The sequence below is a fragment of the Danio rerio genome, chromosome 6 (assembly GCF_052040795.2).
Source record: "Danio rerio strain M-AB ecotype USA chromosome 6, GRCz13ab, whole genome shotgun sequence".
Taxonomy (NCBI): domain Eukaryota; kingdom Metazoa; phylum Chordata; class Actinopteri; order Cypriniformes; family Danionidae; genus Danio; species Danio rerio.
In genome coordinates this window covers 17,775,072-17,794,780 of record NC_141026.1, presented here as the reverse complement: position 1 = coordinate 17,794,780, position 19,709 = coordinate 17,775,072, and the positions used below count along the sequence as shown (strand labels likewise).

The window sequence follows — 19,709 nt, the reverse complement described above, 5'->3', positions numbered from 1 at the left end:
TTTTACTTATTAGATGATTTAGCTGATCTCTTATTTACTCAGCATCACTGCAGCATCACAGAATGACTCTTTGACTCACACTGTAAACACTAATAAGTTGAGAATACTCAAATCTACAACTCTACAATTCAATTAATTGAGTTGACCAAATGTGGTCTCTTCATTAAATTAAATTTTTAAGCACAGATAACTTAAAATACAAGGGCTAACTGGCCCGGCCGTGAATCGAACCAGCGACCTTCTTACTGTAAGTCGACAATGCTAACCACTAAGTCACTGTGTTGCCCCAGCGTGTATATCAATTAAGAAAAATGTATATCAGCATTTAAATATCTACTGACTAATTTAACTTTTTTCTTTCGTCAGATGGGTTCAGGTAGTGCCTCTGTCCTGCTGCGCTTCAGAATTCAGCATCACAAGCAAAATGACCACCTTGAGTCAAATAACATATATTGAACAATCAGTGCGGTTGTCAAGGCAGAATCTCAAGCACAACCAATCATTTTAAACAGAGACATGGTGAATCATTTAAAGAAATTTAAATGTTAAGTTTAGAGAACTTACAATATGAATTAAAGTTTTTTGCTGCCTAATGAGTAAGTTAAACACACCTTTGATGCCAAAACTTGGTATTTTTATTAATATGAAGTTATATTGACTTAATATCTTTAGTAATGACAACAGCAGGGTTTAAAGTGGATTAAACCAATAGGCGAAGTAAGCAGCTGAAGTTAGGGCCCCAAGGAAGTCTGGAGGCAACAATAAATACTAATAACAGTTTCTATAAATTATATATAATCTCATTTCCTGTCGTATTTTGTAGGATAAGGCTCTAACAAATACAAATTTACTTTAATCAGTACATGTGTGCAATTGAGTCCCCCCACCCCCAATCATGGATCAGTCCAGCAGTCAAATCAGATGAAAATTTAGTTTTAGAAAACAAATAGTTTGTTCATTAATTTTAGTTGTGAACTCATTTTAAGCAAACAAATACTTTAAAATGTAGAGATTGTGTTCAGATAAAAATAACGAAAGGAAGACAGAGTGCTATAAGATAAAGACAGCTAAATAAATAAGCAAATATGAAAAGTGCTTATTACTGAAGGACTTCTGGGTCTCATGACTCGAATTGCTTAGGGCCCCCAAATCATCAAATCCGGCCCTGCTCATAACAAACAATCATCATGATCACGGTACAAAGTGTAGAGTAAACAATGTTATTAACACTATGAGCTGTATTTGTTAAAATAAATGTTAAATTATTGTGTGTTTCATTAGACAAACTGTTGAGATGATGAAAAACACGCTGTCTTATACGTTTTAGTTAAATTGTGATTCTCTGTGCTGAACATTGCCCCCTTGTGTTGTCTATGATCACTTACTGAGGAGAGACGTGACCCTGCACCACAAAAGCACTTTTTTACTTCTTTTAGTTTGAGCACATGCTTTTTAAAATAATTGAGTTGTTGAAACTTTGACCTACACATGAAAAAACAATATGTACATTTTAAATTACTTTCAAAATTATAATTGTATTCTAACCTGAAACTGAAGATCGTCCTAAAAAGAGATTTATTGCGCTATATTGGGATAATTTGCAATTTGATGTGCACAAAAGAAGAAAAACACAGTAGTGTTTACTTTAAATTCTCGTAAGAAGTTTAGTATTTGTATTTTTTCTAACTTTGAATTGAAGATTATCAAAAAACTATTCAGCACTCTTCAATGTTGAAATTTTGTAGTTCAATGTCCACAAAAACACAATATTGTTCATTTCAAATTCTCATAGAAACTTTTCTTTTTTACCTAAAATTGAAGATCACTCAAAATAAAAAAACATTTGTTAAATATCAGCATGCGTGTATGGACATTTACTGAGTTTATTATCGACAGATCTGTGTTTAAGTAAAACAATTCGGCTAGTTTAGATTTTTATGTTTTAAATTTAGACATCAAATATTGCAAATAAAGTTTTGGTCTAGTTAGTTCAGCACACTACAGACAGCATGATCATATCTGACTGAACAGAGTCTCCTAATTCCTCCAGTGTCTGTGTTCATTCATTCATTTTCCTTCAGCTTAGTCCCTTTATTCATCAGGGGTCACCACAGGGGAATGAACCGCCAAAATATCCAGCATATGTTTTACACAGCGGATGCCCTTCCAGCTTCAACCCAGTACTGAGAAACATCCACACACTCTCACATGCACAAACACACTATGGCCAATTTAGTTTATTCAATTCACATAAACCACATGTCACTGAACTGTGGGGGAAACCCATGCCAACACATGGAGAACATTCAAACTCCACACAGAAATGCCAACTGGCCCTGCTGGTACTCGAACCAGCGACCTTCTTGCTGTGAGGTTACAGTGCTAACCACTGAGTCACAGTGCTGCCCTTGGTTTGAACATTTACATTTTAGTGAAACCAGTAAAGACAAAAAAAACTGCTGTAATTGCGTATAAAATAACTTTATTGTTTATGATTTATTTAACATCTGTCCCCGTTTTTCTCTAAGTGGAAGTGTAGACTAGCTTGTGTGTGTGTGTGTGTGTGTGTGTGTGTGTGTGTGTGTGTCTTCAGCTCGTACAGCTTCACACAGAGCCTCACAGATGCAGCAGAGGAAGCTCAGGATCAGGATCTGTTCTCCTCAGTTCCTCTGCCCCTCCTGCTCTCCTTCTACAAATCATTGACAGCGTTTATCTACACTGAACCTGACAATGCAACCCAAGCCATGACTGCTGGATTTAGATAAGTGTAATGTCACTGGCCACCTGTGCAGTGCAACCAGGGATGGCTCTCAATGTCATCTAAACTGGGCCGATCAGCCGGTGCTGCACTGAGACACCAGCGAATCAGCTGACGGCACTCTGTTACACACAACACCGTCTTCAGAAACACACAACAACACACTTCTGCTCGCTCGCCAGGCTATCTCTGAATGTGTCTGAATCTCTTACCTGTTGACAAGCTCCTAGGGAAGGTCAGTCTGCTTCTGGACGTGACCCTCTGTGCGCCTCTGAATGGGAAACGGTCACACAGGATGTTGTAGAGCGTCACTCCTACTGACCAGACTGTGGCTGGAGTCGCATGGTAGCGATGTCTACGAAACCACTCGGGAGGAGCGTATGCAGGAGTGCCTGAGAGACATAAGAAGACCACAAACATCTGCTCAACATGCTCCAGTACAGACAAATTCCCTTTAGTGGATCAGCAGAAGTTCACAAACATCAACAGAACGTTTCCTTCTGTAACTCAAACTCACCTGCAAAGTATTTGTAGGCCGAGCGCTTCAGCAGATCTCCACAGCCGAAGTCCAGCAGCTTGATTTCCTGGGACTCTGTGGAGATCAGCAGGTTTTCTGGTTTGACGTCCCGGTGCAGGACGCCGCGGCTCTCGCAGTGTTTTAGGGCCGCAATCAGCTGCACCAGCACTTTCTTGGCCAGACGCTCATCCAGACAGCCGTTCTCCTCACAGAAGCTTTGGAGATCTTGGCAAGGATCCGGTCGCTCCAGGATCAGGATGTAGCGTCTGGGACGGTCAAACCAGTCCAGCAGCTGCAGGACACTGGGGCAGGCAGGAGCTGATGTGACACGGGTCATCAATGCCACCTCCAGCGGCAGCCGACCCTGACCATCCTGCAGGACAAACCCTCCATTATATCCAGAACTCAATCAAACACAGCAAACACAACAGATTCACATCAAAACATACAACTTTCAGTCGCTCGGGGGTCCGGTCCTTTGAAACGTACTTGATGGCCACCTGCAGACAGGAAAAGCAGAGTAAATCACACCTGCCTGATTGTGACACATGACATTTACTGACAGCAACATTTCTAAAGCATGTCTGAACAAAGGAGGGAAGAAAATCTCTTACTGGCAGTCCATCAGACCTGCGCATCCCAGCAAACACAGAGCCGAATCCACCTCGTCCCAGCAACGGGCCCTTCAGGTACAAGTCTGCAACACAGAAGAGCACAAGAAATGAAGAAAAGAGAGAAAGAGAAAACATGCTGCGGTCTCTTCAATGACAAATCATTTCATTTCTGAGCCAAAAGATCTAGAAGATGAGCTGTGCTGACCTCTGCGAGAGCGTTTGGCTGGTCTGCTGGACGAGGTGGACAGTGTTTGCTGGCTGCTGCTCTGCCTTTTCCTCTTGCTGTTCCTCTGGTCTGTGGATGCAGAATCAGCCAAATGTGAAGGCACAGGAGCCAAAAAACCAGGAAGCTCAGTGGTGCCGTCCCGTGTATCTTCTGTATATCAAAACATTTTTAATGAATCTTTTTTGTTAACTTCTGTAATCCTTTTCATATTAGTCAAACATCATACAGCATCATACAGTGATATACAATGACAAACAAATGAAAGATTAAAAACACTCACCTCCTCTTTCTTCACCCATGTGGGACATGGACAATCTCCTCCAACCTGCAATAAAACAGACAAAAACAGACAAATATGAAAATAAATGTAAAACAAAGTAAAGAAGAAGAAGAAGAAGAAGGAATGAAAAAACAGCAACAAAATTGTATTTAAAAAAATAATCAGAAAAATAACTAAAATAAAGATGATTAGAGAAATTGTGCTCTTTAAAATAAGTCTTTTTCTCTGAGAAATCCTCCAACAGCTTCAGAAATCTCAGGATTCGCACAGAAATGCTCTGCAAAGTCGCCTCGTCTCTCAACCAACAGATTGCGATGGGTTTGATTGTTTTTATATGCAGTCAGAATTCATATCGTAACACGCGTTGCTATAGCAACTAAAATTGTAAAATACAAATAGGCAAAAAGGGGTATAAATCCAATTAGTTCTAATTAAAAGCTCTTGTTATTAAATTAAAAATGTATAAAAATTTAATTTCCGGGGTAATTATCAATTGGCCAATCAGCTTTCATCAATACTGCGTCATCACCATACACTGATTGAGCTATCGAAATTAAATGAAATCAAATACTAAAAGCCTTATTTAATTTAATATTATTGTTGTTTATTATACAATTTATTTTATTTAAAAATATAATTCATTAATATACCTAAATTGTGCGTTGGCCATTTACTACGCAAGGAGTGACGTCAGGGACGTCAGTCACATGACCTTTCGTAATGCCCTGCTTCAGCGTGATTCGGCAATAATATGAAATTTAGCGTAAATAAACTCCTAGAAATGTGTTCCTCAGAAAATAATACAATAATTTTTCTGAAAACAGTTTATGATTCCTGTAGATCTCCCGAATGGAGAACAATTTCATCTTTGTCCACTTCTTCATTATGGTAAGTTACATTTATAGAAGAGCTCGTTTGTTTGGTAATGTTTATTAAAAACTTTATTCTTGAATTTCTGTGTGATTTTCGTTAAATGTAAAGGTTTCTCTGCTGCTAATGTCGGTGGTGACGCTATCAAGTTTTACTGAAAGCTGATAGGCCTATTACAATGATAGTTATTTAATTTTATAACAAGAGCTTTTAATTAATTATTATTAATAATTAAGATTTAGGAAATCGAATAACTGCATGAATTGTATTCATGAAAATAAAAAAATATCTCAGGCACGCAAGGTCACGCCATCATTAGTTGCTATAGCAACGCGTGTTATTGTATGATTTCGACCGCATATAAAAACAATCAAACCCATCGCAATCTGTTGGTTGAGAGACGAGGCGACTTTGCAGAGCATTTCTGTGCGATTCCTGAGATTTCTGAAGCTGTTGGAGGATTTCTGAGAAAGATTTATTTTAAAGAGCACAATTTCTCTAATCATCTTTATTTTAGTTATTTTTCTGATTATTTTTTTAAACACATTTTTGTTGCTCTTATTTCATTCCTTCTTCTTCTTTTTCTTTACTTTGTTTTACATTTATTTTTTATATTTGTCTGTATTTGTCTGTTTTATTGCAGGTTGGAGGAGATTGTCCATGTCCCACATGGGTGAAGAAAGAGGAGGTGAGTGTTTTTAATCTTTCATTTGTTTGTCATTGTATATCACTGTATGATGCTGTATGATGTTTGACTAATATGAAAAGGATTACAGAAGTTAACAAAAAAGATTCATTAAAAATGTTTTGATATACAGAAGATACACGGGACGGCACCACTGAGCTTCCTGGTTTTTTGGCTCCTCTGCCTTCACATTTGGCTGATTCTGCATCCACAGACCAGAGGAACAGCAAGAGGAAAAGGCAGAGCAGCAACCAGCAAACACTGTCCACCTCGTCCAGCAGACCAGCCAAACGCTCTCGCAGAGGTCAGCACAGCTCATCTTCTAGATCTTATGGCTCAGTTAGGAAATGATTTGTCATTGTAGAGACCCCAGCATGTTTTCTCTTTCTCTCTTTTCTTCATTTCTTGTGCTCTTCTGTGTTGCAGACTTGTACCAGAAGGGCCCGTTGCTGGGACGAGGTGGATTCGGCTCTGTGTTTGCTGGGATGCGCAGGTCTGATGGACTGCCAGTAAGAGATTTTCTTCCCTCCTTTGTTCAGACATGCTTTAGAAATGTTGCTGTCAGTAAATGTCATGTGTCACAATCAGGCAGGTGTGATTTACTCTGCTTTTCCTGTCTGCAGGTGGCCATGAAGTACGTGTCGAAGGACCGGACCCCCGAGCGACTGAAAGTTGTATGTTTTGATGTGAATCTGTAGTGTTTGCTGTGTTTGATTGAGTTCTGGATATAATGGAGGGTTTGTCCTGCAGGATGGTCAGGGTCGGCTGCCGCTGGAGGTGGCATTGATGACCCGTGTCACATCAGCTCCTGCCTGCCCCAGTGTCCTGCAGCTGCTGGACTGGTTTGACCGTCCCAGGCGCTACATCCTGATCCTGGAGCGACCGGATCCTTGCCAAGATCTCCAGAGCTTCTGTGAGGAGAACGGCTGTCTGGATGAGCGTCTTGCAAAGAAAGTGCTGGTGCAGCTGATTGCCGCCCTAAAACACTGCGAGAGCCGCGGCGTCCTGCACCGGGACGTCAAACCAGAAAACCTCCTGATCTCCACAGAGTCCCAGGACATCAAGCTGCTGGACTTCGGCTGTGGAGATCTGCTGAAGCGCTCGGCCTACAAATACTTTGCAGGTGAGTTTGAGTTACAGAAGGAAACGTTCTGTTGATGTTTGTGAACTTCTGCTGATCCACTAAAGGGAATTTGTCTGTACTGGAGCATGTTGAGCAGATGTTTGTGGTCTTCTTATGTCTCTCAGGCACTCCTGCATACGCTCCTCCTGAGTGGTTTCGTAGACATCGCTACCATGCGACTCCAGCTACAGTCTGGTCAGTAGGAGTGACGCTCTACAACATCATGTGTGACCGTTTCCCATTCAGAGGCGCACAGAGGGTCACGTCCAGAAGCAGACTGACCTTCCCTAGGAGCTTGTCAACAGGTAAGAGATTCAGACACATTCAGAGATAGCCTGGCGAGCGAGCAGAAGTGTGTTGTTGTGTGTTTCTGAAGACGGTGTTGTGTGTAACAGAGTGCCGTCAGCTGATTCGCTGGTGTCTCAGTGCAGCACCGGCTGATCGACCCAGTTTAGATGACATTGAGAGCCATCCCTGGTTGCACTGCACAGGTGGCCAGTGACATTACACTTATCTGAATCCAGCAGTCATGGCTTGGGTTGCATTGTCAGGTTCAGTGTAGATAAACGCTGTCAATGATTTGTAGAAGGAGAGCAGGAGGGGCAGAGGAACTGAGGAGAACAGATCCTGATCCTGAGCTTCCTCTGCTGCATCTGTGAGCCTCTGTGTGAAGCTGTACGAGCTGAAGACACACACACACACACACACACACACACACACACACACACACACATCACACACACACACAAGCTAGTCTACAGTTGACAAATGTACAGTTTCTAGACCACTTAGAGAAAAACGGGGGAAGGTGTTAAATAAATCATAAACAATAAAGTTATTTTATACGCAATTACAGCAGTTTTTTTTTGTCTTTACTGGTTTCACTAAAATGTAAATGTTCAAACCAAGGGCAGCACAGTGACTCAGTGGTTAGCACTGTAACTTCACAGCAAGAAGGTCGCTGGTTCGAGTACCAGCAGGGCCAGTTGACATTTCTGTGTGGAGTTTGAATGTTCTCCATGTGTTGGCATGGGTTTCCCCCACAGTTCAATGACATGTGGTTTATGTGAATTGAATAAACTAAATTGGCCATAGTGTGTTTGTGCATGTGAGAGTGTGTGGATGTTTCTCAGTACTGGGTTGAAGCTGGAAGGGCATCTGCTGTGTAAAACATATGCTGGATATTTTGGCGGTTCATTCCCCTGTGGCGACCCCTGATGAATAAAGGGACTAAGCTGAAGGAAAATGAATGAATGAACACAGACACTGGAGGAATTAGGAGACTCTGTTCAGTCAGATATGATCATGCTGTCTGTAGTGTGCTGAACTAACTAGACCAAACCTTTATTTGCAATATTTGATGTCTAAATTTAAAACATAAAAATCTAAACTAGCCGAATTGTTTTACTTAAACACAGATCTGTCGATAATAAACTCAGTAAATGTCCATACACGCATGCTGATATTTAACAAATGTTTTTTTTATTTTGAGTGATCTTCAATTTTAGGTAAAAAAGAAAAGTTTCTATGAGAATTTGAAATGAACAATATTGTGTTTTTGTGGACATTGAACTACAAAATTTTCAACATTGAAGAGTGCTGAATAGTTTTTTGATTTAATCTTCAATTCCAAGTTAGAAAAAATACAAATACTAAACTTCTTACGAGAATTTAAAGTAAACACTACTGTGTTTTTCATCTTTTGTGCATATCAAATTGCAAATTATCCCAATATAGCGCAATAAATCTCTTTTTAGGACGATCTTCAGTTTCAGGTTAGAATACAATTATAATTTTGAAAATCATTTAAAATGTACATTTTGTTTTTTCATGTGTAGGTCAAAGTTTCAACAGCTCAATCATTTTAAAAAGCATGTGCTCAAACTAAAAGAAGTAAAAAAGTGCTTTTGTGGTGCAGGGTCACGTCTCTCCTCAGTAAGTGATCATAGACAACACAAGGGGGCAATGTTCAGCACAGAGAATCACAGTTTAACTAAAACGTATAAGACAGCGTGTTTTTCATCATCTCAACAGTTTGTCTAATGAAACACACAATAATTTAACATTTATTTTAACAAATACAGCTCATAGTGTTAATAACATTGTTTACTCTACACTTTGTACCGTGATCATGATGATTGTTTCCTTCAGTAATAAGCACTTTTCATATTTGCTTATTTATTTAGCTGTCTTTATCTTATAGCACTCTGTCTTGCTTTCTATATTTTTATCTTAACACAATCTCTACATTTTAAAAGATTTGTTTGCTTAAAATGAGTTCACAACTAAAATTAATGAACAAACTATTTGTTTTCTGAAACTAAATTTTCTTCTGATTTGACTGCTGGACTGATCCATGATTGGGGGTGGGGGGACACAATTGCACACATGCTATTTAAGGTAAAATGTATTTGTTAAAGCCTTATCCTACAAAATATGACAGGAAATTACATTATTAGTATTTATTGTGGGCCTCCAGACTTTCTTGGGGCCCTAAGCGGATAATATAACTTTTCATTAATAAAAATACCAAGTTTTGGCATTAAAGGTGTGTTTAACTTACTCATTAGGCAGCAACAAACATTTAATTCATATTGTAAGTTCTCTGAACTTAACATTTAAATTTCTTTAAATGATTCACCATGTCATTTAAAATGATTGGTTGTGCTTGAGATTCTGCCTTGACAACCGTGCTGATTGATCAATATATGTTATATGACACAAGGTGGTCATTTTGCTTGTGATGCTGAATTCTCCTGAAGCGCAGCAAGACAGAGGCACTACCTGAACCCATCTGACGAAAGAGAAAAGTAGTTCAGTGTAGATAAACGCTGTCAATGATTTGTAGAAGGAGAACAGGAGGGGCAGAGGAACTGAGGAGAACAGATCCTGATCCTGAGCTTCCTCTGCTGCATCTGTAAGGCTCTGTGTGAAGCTGTACGAGCTGAAGACACACACACACACACACACATGCACACACACCAGCTCAGAGTGTAAACTAGTATGTGTTTTTAAAATGAGAATATGCAATGAAACAAATATATAATATAAATGAGTAAAACAAGCCAAGAGTAATCTAAATGTTTTTCATAATTAAAAATGGTTGTTTATATTCTGTCCAAGAATTCTGTCCTTTTCAAAGAAAATGAACAATAAAATTGAATAAAATTAAAAAAAAAAAAAAAGTCTTTACTGTTTTCAATAAAAAATAAATCTTAAACTTTTTTCTTCTCCAGTAAACAAAATGTTTAAAGTCTGCATGAACTTGAAGTTGCGACTTTTTTTTGTATAGTGACGCAGTTCTTAGAGAAACTGAATATTAAATGACAGCGAGCTGATTGGATGTAGTAAAGTAGGCATTTCATTTAGTAAGATTGGGAAAAGTGTTTGGCCAAAGATATTACAACCTAACAGACACATCCTGCTCACCATTTCTGCTTAGTGTCAAAACTGACAGTTGGAGCAGCGTGGTTAAATATGTTAGTCATGCCCAATTCCTAAGATGTACGTAATCTGACAATTTAACAGAAAAACAAACAGGAAGTGCATTTTTGTATTTCAATTAAGATTATAAGGGCAAACAAGTTTTGTTTTTTAATGACATGCACAGATAAATAGTTCCCCACAACACTAGCAATGTGAGCTAACAAAATCATACGGTTAATTTTGTCATAAGTTAACGGGGACTTTAAAATTAACAGAGACTCACTCACTATCAGTATGATCCTTTAAGAGAAATGGAAACACAGATCAAATTATTTATTGATATAATACATGCTTTATACAGCAAATAAGTGTTGCTAGAATACAAGCACAAGATGCTAAACTACATGCTTAGCACTTTCCCATAGAAAACCATTCTAAAGTAAACACTAAACATTCAGTTACAATATCTTACTCCAAATGTTTACAATTTGTTACTTTGATCAGTTCATGACAAGGGTTACAAAGCATGTTTACAAACATCTGCTTTATAATAAACTACAGTAAGGGCTAACAGAGTACAGTTAATAAATAATCATGTTGCATTTCAGTAACACACTGATAATAAATATACATATGTGTTTCCATGACATAAATGACCAGGTATTATTTCTGCTATAAATATGGCAATAAATAAATGCAGTGGGGCTGGATGGTATCATGTATATATCATTACCGTGGAATCAAATGTGTACTGAAAAATAGTTTTCTATTCTGTTTATATTTCGAAATGTAGGTGTAGTTAGCTCACGTCTAGCATGCGTAAGGCTGAGAAAGACTCTCTGGCAGTGTTGTCAATTGCTTTATATTTGTGCTGCTCGATATTGGAAAAATCTGACATTGCATTTTTTTTTTTGTTTTGCTGCGATATACATTGCGATAGGAATATAATTTCACCAGATGATTTGAATAGCTATATTTGGAAAGCTTTTATTAATTTAGATCGACTTGGATGATCAAGACTTTTTCTATGCAGTTCATCTGCATAAATTATAACAAATTACAAGCAATAATAAATAAATAAATAAACAGTGCTTTATGCTTTTCTGGGGAGTGGAACAGTATTCAAGTACAGAAACGAAACAATCAAATGTAAAATAACATGGTCATCATTGGATAAATAATGTCAAATTTTGATAATATCTTTATCTTTTAATCATTATTAAAATTAATCCTGCATTGTGACTATTGCAAATACACACATTGCGATATCGATGCTCAAACAATATATTGTTCACCACTACTTTATATTTTCAACAAAAAGGATCACAAAGTTTATTCATACAAATATTTATACAAGAAATGTAATATTTGTATTTTAAAGGGGAAAACAACTGTTTATTTCCTTAAAGTGTTTACATGTTTGTAATTTCATTTTTGAGTTATTTACTTGGGATATATTTTATATTTGTGATTAGATGTTACTTGAGAAATGTTTATAATGATATTAATAAGGTTTGACCATAAAACTGTGAAATGTGAGATACAGTGGAATTTGTTGTTCATCTGAAGTCATGTTTTATTTACAAAATACACCAGAGATGTTAATGTCTGTTAACTTTACCAGGTAATGATCATCATTTTTGTCATGAAGACTCCTGCTCCGCACCAGAGCCAATGCCTTCCACTGATTGACCAATGGTTCCTGTTCCTGGTTTACCTGTCGCTGGTCAGAAAGAGCAGGATCTGAGGGATTGTCTCAACATCCATCAGTCCACTCTCAGCGGGATTAGAAACACTTGGGTCAGTTTATTTATTTAACTTTCTTGGCGCAGTTGGAATTTGGATGTCTCCTAAGGACATTAAAGCCACGATGACAAGTGTGTGTTCGGCAAGAAGACTTACACCTAGTTATCATTAGCTGTGTTTCCATCCAAAGAGATTTATCCACAAAACTGGAATATTGCAAAAGACATTTATGAATAAAGCACTGTTTCCATCTAAGAGAACAAAACTGGTCACTTCCTGATAAACCGGCACCAAATATAAAAAAGAAAAAGGGAATTTGCTGTGGTAGGAGAAAACACTGTGGTCCTTTCTCTTATATAATAAATGACTTGCACCTGGAGATAATAATACTGAACCAGTCTAAGGATGAACTTTGGCTGAATGATTTTAGAATGGCCAAAACAACATGTCAGATGCTCTACATTGTGGTCGGTCCACTTGTTTGTCTAATGCTGTACCATCACTCCTAGTTATCACATAATCTTTTAAAACAAAATCACATGACTTTCTTTGATGCGCATGTTGGAATTTATTTCAGTAAATGTCTTTCCATCATAGTTGGATGATTCAATTCAGCCTTTTAATTCTATGTTTGACGTAATCTCAACTGAAACATGGAGAGAGGGTGGGAAAGATTAGACAAAAAAAAACAATCAGCCAATATTGTATTTATATCAATATCACATATCACAGCTCTGCCAGTGAGAGTGGTTGAGCTCAAGCGCATCAAATGAAAAGCAAATAGGAAGCGTCTTGAAAATGGCGGGTTATGTCAGATACTAGAGAGCATTTGAATGATCAAGATTTGATGAGAAACTGAAGTATGAGGTGATGGGGAAAAAATCATTGATCCATTTAGACGAAAGTGAGAAACTGCAAGCTTTGGATGCTTATATCAGTTTTATATCTTCAAAAGACAAATTCTGTCACTCGCTGACATGTAAAAAAAATATTTTAATTTCACATTATCTTCAAAGCAACAGTCACAAAAATGACACAATTAGGATCAAAGCCTAAGGGCCCTATCACACACTCAGCGCAATAAGGTGCAAGGTGTGTATGGCGTGATTAGTTGCTATTTTCAGATCAGCACAACTGAAATTTTCATGCTTTGCACCACGTTGTTTAAATAGCAAATCCATTTGTGCCACTTTGTGGACTCATGGGTGTTCTGGTCTAAAAATGTGGTGTGTTAAGGCGTATTGTTGGCGCATTGCTATTTTGAGGAACTGAAATAGGCCACGCTATTGACCAGATGAATGCTGGTTTAAAGTCCTGTGCAGAGCGTTAGCTAAAGTTAAAGAGTAAAAGTAAAGCAAAGAGAAATTAAAGAGGCCGACTGGAGGAGGCTCAGTCTTCATCCTCGAACAGATGATTTGTCTAACTGTTTTCTCACAAGTGAAGTGTTTAGTTTTTCCACTTACAAAGTCCACCATGTATATAGAAAATGAGCCATGGTGCAACACAGCTGACTCTTACTATACGTTCACATCGAAAGCGTCAAGAGCGTCAAAGGTCGCTTTGGGCGCCCTGGTGACAACGCTGTCTGCCTTCACCTTTGGCGGCAAGAGCGTCAAAATTCGCTACATTGATCTTGTATTTAAAGGGGCCGTTGCAGCATATCAGTCACATTCCCACATAAAACATGCTTTCAAGCGTGAAAATGTTGCACACTTTTTATCAAATTTATTTAACAATGGAAGATCAAGTTGCATGTGGTGTGGCTTTGCTGCACTTAATTATCTAATGTGTCCATATGTCTGAAATATTCTGAAGCAGCAATACTGTTTTGTGCTGAGATTCCCGCTTTTTTAAGGAAAAATATATATAACATTAATTCACATGAGTAACTCACCAGTAACTTTTTAATGTATGTTCCTGTGAGAAAACATTGCAAATAATTGGAAATCCAGTGACCGCAATAATCAAACCTGTGGAAACAACTGTGGTCAGAACCAAAGTTCACTGTGACTGTGTTCTCTGGACTGCTCTCGTGCGGCAGACTTCTACATTCTGATTGCTTGCTGCCGAACCACATCATAGCTCATTACCAAAAAGTTAACTTGATTTCAACTCTCTTCGACGCCCACACCAGTGAAGGCGCGCTGCACTACTCCTCACTGCCGACTTTCATTGAAAATGAATGAATTCCGGCTACTTTGGCGCTGTCGCCGCTTTCGGTGTGAACATACGGCTAAAGATGAGACTCTGATTGGTTTAATGCACATTTTGCTGAAAACACACCCATAACTCATGAAAAGAATAAGCACAACCCTGTCGGACCATGCGCCAGAGCACAGAACATATTTTCCTGTCCTTAAAATAGCAAAATTGGATTCGGACATGGTCTTAATGCTTTTGTTCCATGCACTTTAGACTTTATGCTTAGATTGATAAAATAGAGACCTTTAAGGGGCAGTTTCAAAGAGTTATAAAATAATTTTGTATGGTATTTTGAGCTGAAACGTCACATACACACCCCAGGATCATCGGAGACTTATTTTAGATCTTGTAAAAAGGGGCATAATACTGTAGGTCCCGTAACATTGTTATTTCAGACTGGGTCTCTGCTTCATCAGTGTCTGGGTGATTGCCTGTCACTGTGGACCAGTAGTTGACATGTCCAAACACTACTTTATTTCCAATACGAGGCACAGAGAGACAACTCATTTGTATTTAAGGCACATACACAGAAACAACACTTTTTAATCTGACAAAACAACTGACATTTTCAACAGTTTAAAACAAAAACAATGTATATAAATAAAGATATGTAGAGTATTTAAAGCTGAAATTTCACAGACACATTCTGGGGACACCAAAAATAAAATAAGTGAATAATAGGTGCCCTTTAAATGATTAGTTCTCTTCCAGAATAAAACGTTACAGATAATGTACTCACCTCCTGACAGTGTGCCACTGCAGTAGACACATTTCATGGTTATTAAGGTTGATGAGTCGTCAATAAATGATGATCAATTAAGGGAATTTATAATATCAGGCATCACATACAGCATTACTCATATTGAGCAGTTCTATCACTTTAAACACTGGGTTGGTAATGTGCAATGCTTTAAAATGTGCAGTTTTATTCTGAAACAGGAAGACAATGGCCAATTTCAGCATCTTGAATGGGGTGGGACATATCAAATACCAGAAGAGCATTTGATTGGTCAGCAGATGTGATGAGCATCTGAAGTTTGAGGTGTCATCAAATTATTTCTTGTTTCATTTTGCAGGAAATGGCAAATCCTAAAAAAGTATTTACATTTTTTTAAGAAAATGACCAATCATCATGCTAGGCAGGCGAGGCAGTGGCGCAGTAGGTAGTGCTGTCGCCTCACTGCAAGAAGGTCGCTGGTTCGAACCTCGGCTCAGTTGGGGTTTCTGTGTGGAGTTTGCATGTTCTCCCTGCCTTTGTGTGGGTTTCCTCCGGGTGCTCCAGTTTCCCCTACAGTCCAAAGACATGCGGTACAGGTGAATTGGGTAGGCTAAATTGTCCGTAGTGTGTGTGTGAATGTGTGTGTGGATGTTTCCCAGAGATGGGTTGCTGCTGGAAGGGCATCCGCTGCGTAAAAACTTGGCACTGTACTAAAATGTTGTGTGTTGTAAATGTATCTGATCAGGGGACATAACAGATACAACTATAGTGACTGTGATGATGAAAATTTATTTGGAAAAAAGAGACTGGAAAAGAAAGGCAGAATGGAGGATCTTTCAGAAATTGATGCAGCACCGCAAGTACCATCACCACCAATGACTATGGCAGAATCCTTAAGAACACCATCAAGATGCACAGTTACTTTACGTTCCAGTACCCCTAGGAACATTTACAGTCCTTGTTCCAGTGCAGTTGGAGATCAAGACAGAACTTATTGCAACTCGTCATGTCTTTGTAAGAATTCAAAACATCAGTAAATTTGTAAAGGCTTAATGCAGCTAGAAAGTAAAGATTAACTAGAGAACACCAGCAGTATCTATCCCACTGTTGAGATATATGAGATGTTATACTAATTCATTATTTGTGTTTTTTAGCATTACTGACTGAACTTATAAAATCACAAGAGGTCATAAAGCAGCAACTGGACCTGATTCTCAAAAATCAGCAAAAACAAAGCAGTACTCTGCAGCGGGATGAAACTCCCGATGCAAGCACATTTGACCTTCCTTTGTCCAATTTATTTGATTTAGAAAAGCTTGAACATCAACTAAAGGAGCAGCCCGAACAAAGGAAGAAAGTGGTAAGTTCAAGCTCTTTTGTATTTCATAGATTTTTTTTTTTATTTTAATTTATTTTTTGTTTGTTAGTTTATTTTACTTATTGGTAGGTTTTCCACTAAAGAAGCAGTGTGGCGTATCCTAGGAAAGCTTTCCTTGGCTAAACAAATGAACTGGAGTGGGGCAAACCAAAAAGTGGCTTTTCGTGCACTCACCCTAAGGACTGTCGTAGTCAGTAAGTTGATTTGAAATATACATTTCAATACATTTAGAGGCTGTTATTCATCTGTGCCAAAATACCTTTTATGCAGAATGTGTATTTAAATCATTAACCAGAGGAACAAAGAATCTTTATATAATGTGATTTTAAGTCCCATTTAGGTTGTACTTATGTGAGAGCAAACATGAATCTGTTTTTTTTTTTTTCGATTACCATTTGTACTTGTTCACAACAAATCATCTGTTTATCTTTTAATCACAGATGCAGTGAGGACAAATGTCCATACCAATAGCGCCACTGATGAAGAGGTGGAGAAATACATCACAAGGTGGCTACAACTTGCTCCTGATAGGGTTGATGGAAGGAAGGAAAGAGAGCAGCTAATGTGTCAAATGTCTAAATCACTTTATTTTTTTAAATTATTTTATTTTATAACAACATTTTAAGTGTATTAAGATGTTCCCTGATACTTGGGCAATTTGTTTCTTTCACTTTCTCTATATATATATAGAGAAAGTATATTCATGCTATATTCATATATATTAGCTATATATATTCATGCTATTTCTTTATATATACAAACATATATATATATATGTGTGTGTGTGTGTGTGTGTGTGTGTGTGTGTGTGTGTGTGTGTGTGTGTGTGTGTGTATATATATATATATATATATGTGTGTGTGTGTGTGTATATATATATATATATATATATGCTATTTCTTAAACTGGTTTCTGTTCAGGTTTCTATAAAAAAATAGCTGTTTTAAGATGTCTTGTGCAATTTCATAGATTTTTACATGGGTATTTTAAGTTGTTTCCTTTTTTTAATTTTGTGCAGTTTCAAAGCTTTTTTTTACAGTCTATTTGGAAACTTTTGTGTTTGTGCAATTTCAGAATTTTTTAAAAATCTTCCTGTTTACTTAAATTTGTTTATAATGTGTCATTATTCTGCAGCTTCATTGTTATTGCTTTATTGAAATTTTTAATTCTTGAGCAGTACAACATGTATTCAATTTAATTATTATTTGTTTAATACTTGTTTAATCAATAAATGTTTTTTGTTATTTATTGTGTCCTTTGTTTGATTATTTGCAATGTAGGACATGTATGCTGTTTGCAATTTATTCAAAGGTTAAACGCTTATTTACTGTTATATCAACACAAATGGTCTATAAGTTGTGACTATATTGTTCTCTGGTGACTTAAACTGTATTTACACACACACACACATAAATAAATATAAATTAGAGACACAGCTTAGATACCGATTGAGGGACGTAAACAACAACAATGGTTCTCATTCTTTCCTGGATTACATTTTTAATTAGCTCCCAGGAATCCAAAAAGGTCCACATATTGATTTTATAATGGAAGTCGTTTTAACATTAAGATATGATTAAATTGCCATTGCTTATATACTCAAAAGATGGCGTTACAGGGACCCAAATCCTAACAGAATTATTATCTACAGTGCTTCACGGAAATCATGCACTGCACGTTTAATCAGGGTAATTGCATTTGGTGGCGCGGTGGCGTTGCTGTGGTTACTATAATCAGTGACGTTCTAAAAAAGAATGTGTTCGAAAAGCCGTCGATGACGTTGAGAAAGTGTGAGCTGCATTAAGTGTCTGACCATCGCTGACATTAGCGGTATGTAAAGATCTTTCTAAAAGTATCATTTTAAGTTGTTATATTTGGTTGTTTCTACGTGCTTTTGGTGACGGACAAAGATTTTACTATTTCTCTGTCTAGTTAGACTGTGGATTGTACTGAATGTTGGTTGGAATGTGAGATTGCCTTCTTAACTTATTTTGGCGACTTGTCAATTTTAGGCATTTGAATATATCTATTTTTCTAGTTTGTGTATTCTGTTGTCTTCTTTAACAGCTTATTCATTATCGTAGAATGATTTTTGTTATGTTGTCAAGTTGGTAAACCGATAGGTAAAACATTTTTGTTTGTTTGTATGCTTCATTTGTATATTGCTATTTAAAATTTGCAGATTGTTATTTGTTATATCATCAGATTAATTGATCTGTTATAATGTATTTGTATGCTGTCAGCTTTAACACATATTCCATATTACTGCTGTATTTATTTACTGTTTTATTTATTTGTAATTTATGTCGTCGGCCTGTTCAACATTTGTAGCTTTTGATTGTTATTTCTTTTATTTACAGCTTTACTAATTATTGTAACACATTTATTTATTATAAGTTCATAGATTGTCATCTAGTAGAGTATTTACTTATAGCTGCGAAATATTAGTTAGAACAGAATCAGACTGGAGACAATGGTAGATGAAACCTTCAAAGAATGGTGTTAAGTTTAATTAAGGACTTGACATCTTTTTTAATTGTATTTTGCAGATCAGAAGGGACCACATGGAGAAAAAAAGGGAAATTACACACCACAGCAACGACTGGAAATGGAAAAACAGATGGACGGCTGCATCGATGGAAGTCCTTCCAGGATGAAAGGGGTGTTGTTAAGTATAGATAAGTGGTTCTCAAACTTTTTCACTTTAGAAAGAATTTGTCTCTCGAAGTACGACCTATGCCTATATAAAATGTGTTTAAATTAAGTTAATTAAAATCATTACCATTCGTAAAAAGTAAAAAAATAAATAAATGCTGTACTTAAAGGTAAAGTATTAGCATATAGGAGCTTATATTCATCAAAACCTGGAAATGTAGCTCGGGCCTCATAAATTTATGTCATCTTATTCATATCATATACAAACCAAATTGCATGTACATATGATATATTTGAATGGGGGAGACCAGGGATAGTTGTGCTTCTATTATATTTCTCTACAGATCTTTAAGATCTTACTTTACAAGTGTCTGCTATTAAATTGCATATAAGTTAATTTTCAGCTCATACAGAAATCGTGAATCCTTTTTAGTTTCAAACAGGAGGAGTGAAATGTACAATTCAGCCCACAGTTTGGGTTAGTTGGGTAATTTAACATTATAAAATAAGA

General features: G+C 37.2%; 2 protein-coding genes across 14 annotated transcripts in view; one reads left to right on the top strand and one right to left on the bottom strand.

The window, feature by feature from the left end:
- The window catches only part of LOC147843424 (serine/threonine-protein kinase pim-3-like), a 30,243-nt gene extending 25,542 nt beyond the window's left edge, over positions 1-4,701 (bottom strand). For 6 of the 7 annotated variants that reach the window (XR_015493438.1, XR_015493441.1, XR_015493440.1 and 3 more), the window contains exons 1-6: positions 4,396-4,701; positions 4,095-4,265; positions 3,890-3,972; positions 3,725-3,775; positions 3,276-3,648; positions 2,971-3,150 (exon numbers count right to left, since the gene is read on the bottom strand). Coding sequence is in view for 3 of the 7 variants with exons in the window: in XM_087257021.1 (XP_087113147.1) it covers positions 2,971-3,150; positions 3,276-3,648; positions 3,725-3,775; positions 3,890-3,972; positions 4,095-4,265; positions 4,396-4,423 (886 nt within the window). In the remaining 4 variants the exon portion in view is untranslated. Of the gene's footprint in view, positions 1-2,458; positions 2,690-2,784; positions 2,881-2,970; positions 3,151-3,275; positions 3,649-3,724; positions 3,776-3,889; positions 3,973-4,094; positions 4,266-4,395 lie in introns of those variants that run through there. The other variant, XM_087257022.1, reaches the window with a different exon arrangement.
- A 366-nt stretch (positions 4,702-5,067) lies between these two features.
- Positions 5,068-19,237, top strand: LOC147843423 (serine/threonine-protein kinase pim-3-like). Of its 7 annotated transcripts, XR_015493445.1 has the most exons (11): positions 5,654-5,953; positions 6,084-6,254; positions 6,377-6,459; positions 6,574-6,624; positions 6,701-7,073; positions 7,199-7,378; positions 12,124-12,299; positions 16,320-16,525; positions 16,593-16,737; positions 16,984-17,050; positions 19,093-19,215. XR_015493445.1 is itself a non-coding variant. In XM_087257035.1 (9 exons), exons 1-9 carry the CDS (start codon positions 5,223-5,225, stop codon positions 7,686-7,688), a joined length of 1,089 nt encoding a protein of 362 aa, XP_087113161.1. In that variant the 5' UTR covers positions 5,071-5,222; the 3' UTR covers positions 7,689-7,921. The 7 variants fall into 7 exon arrangements, 3 of the variants coding, with proteins under 3 accessions (XP_087113162.1, XP_087113161.1, XP_087113160.1); XR_015493446.1 differs by lacking the exon at positions 16,593-16,737 and having other exon boundaries at positions 19,093-19,237; XR_015493444.1 differs by lacking the exons at positions 16,320-16,525; positions 16,593-16,737; positions 16,984-17,050 and adding an exon at positions 5,071-5,283 and having other exon boundaries at positions 5,909-5,953; positions 19,093-19,237.
- Positions 19,238-19,709: the final 472 nt, after the last annotated feature.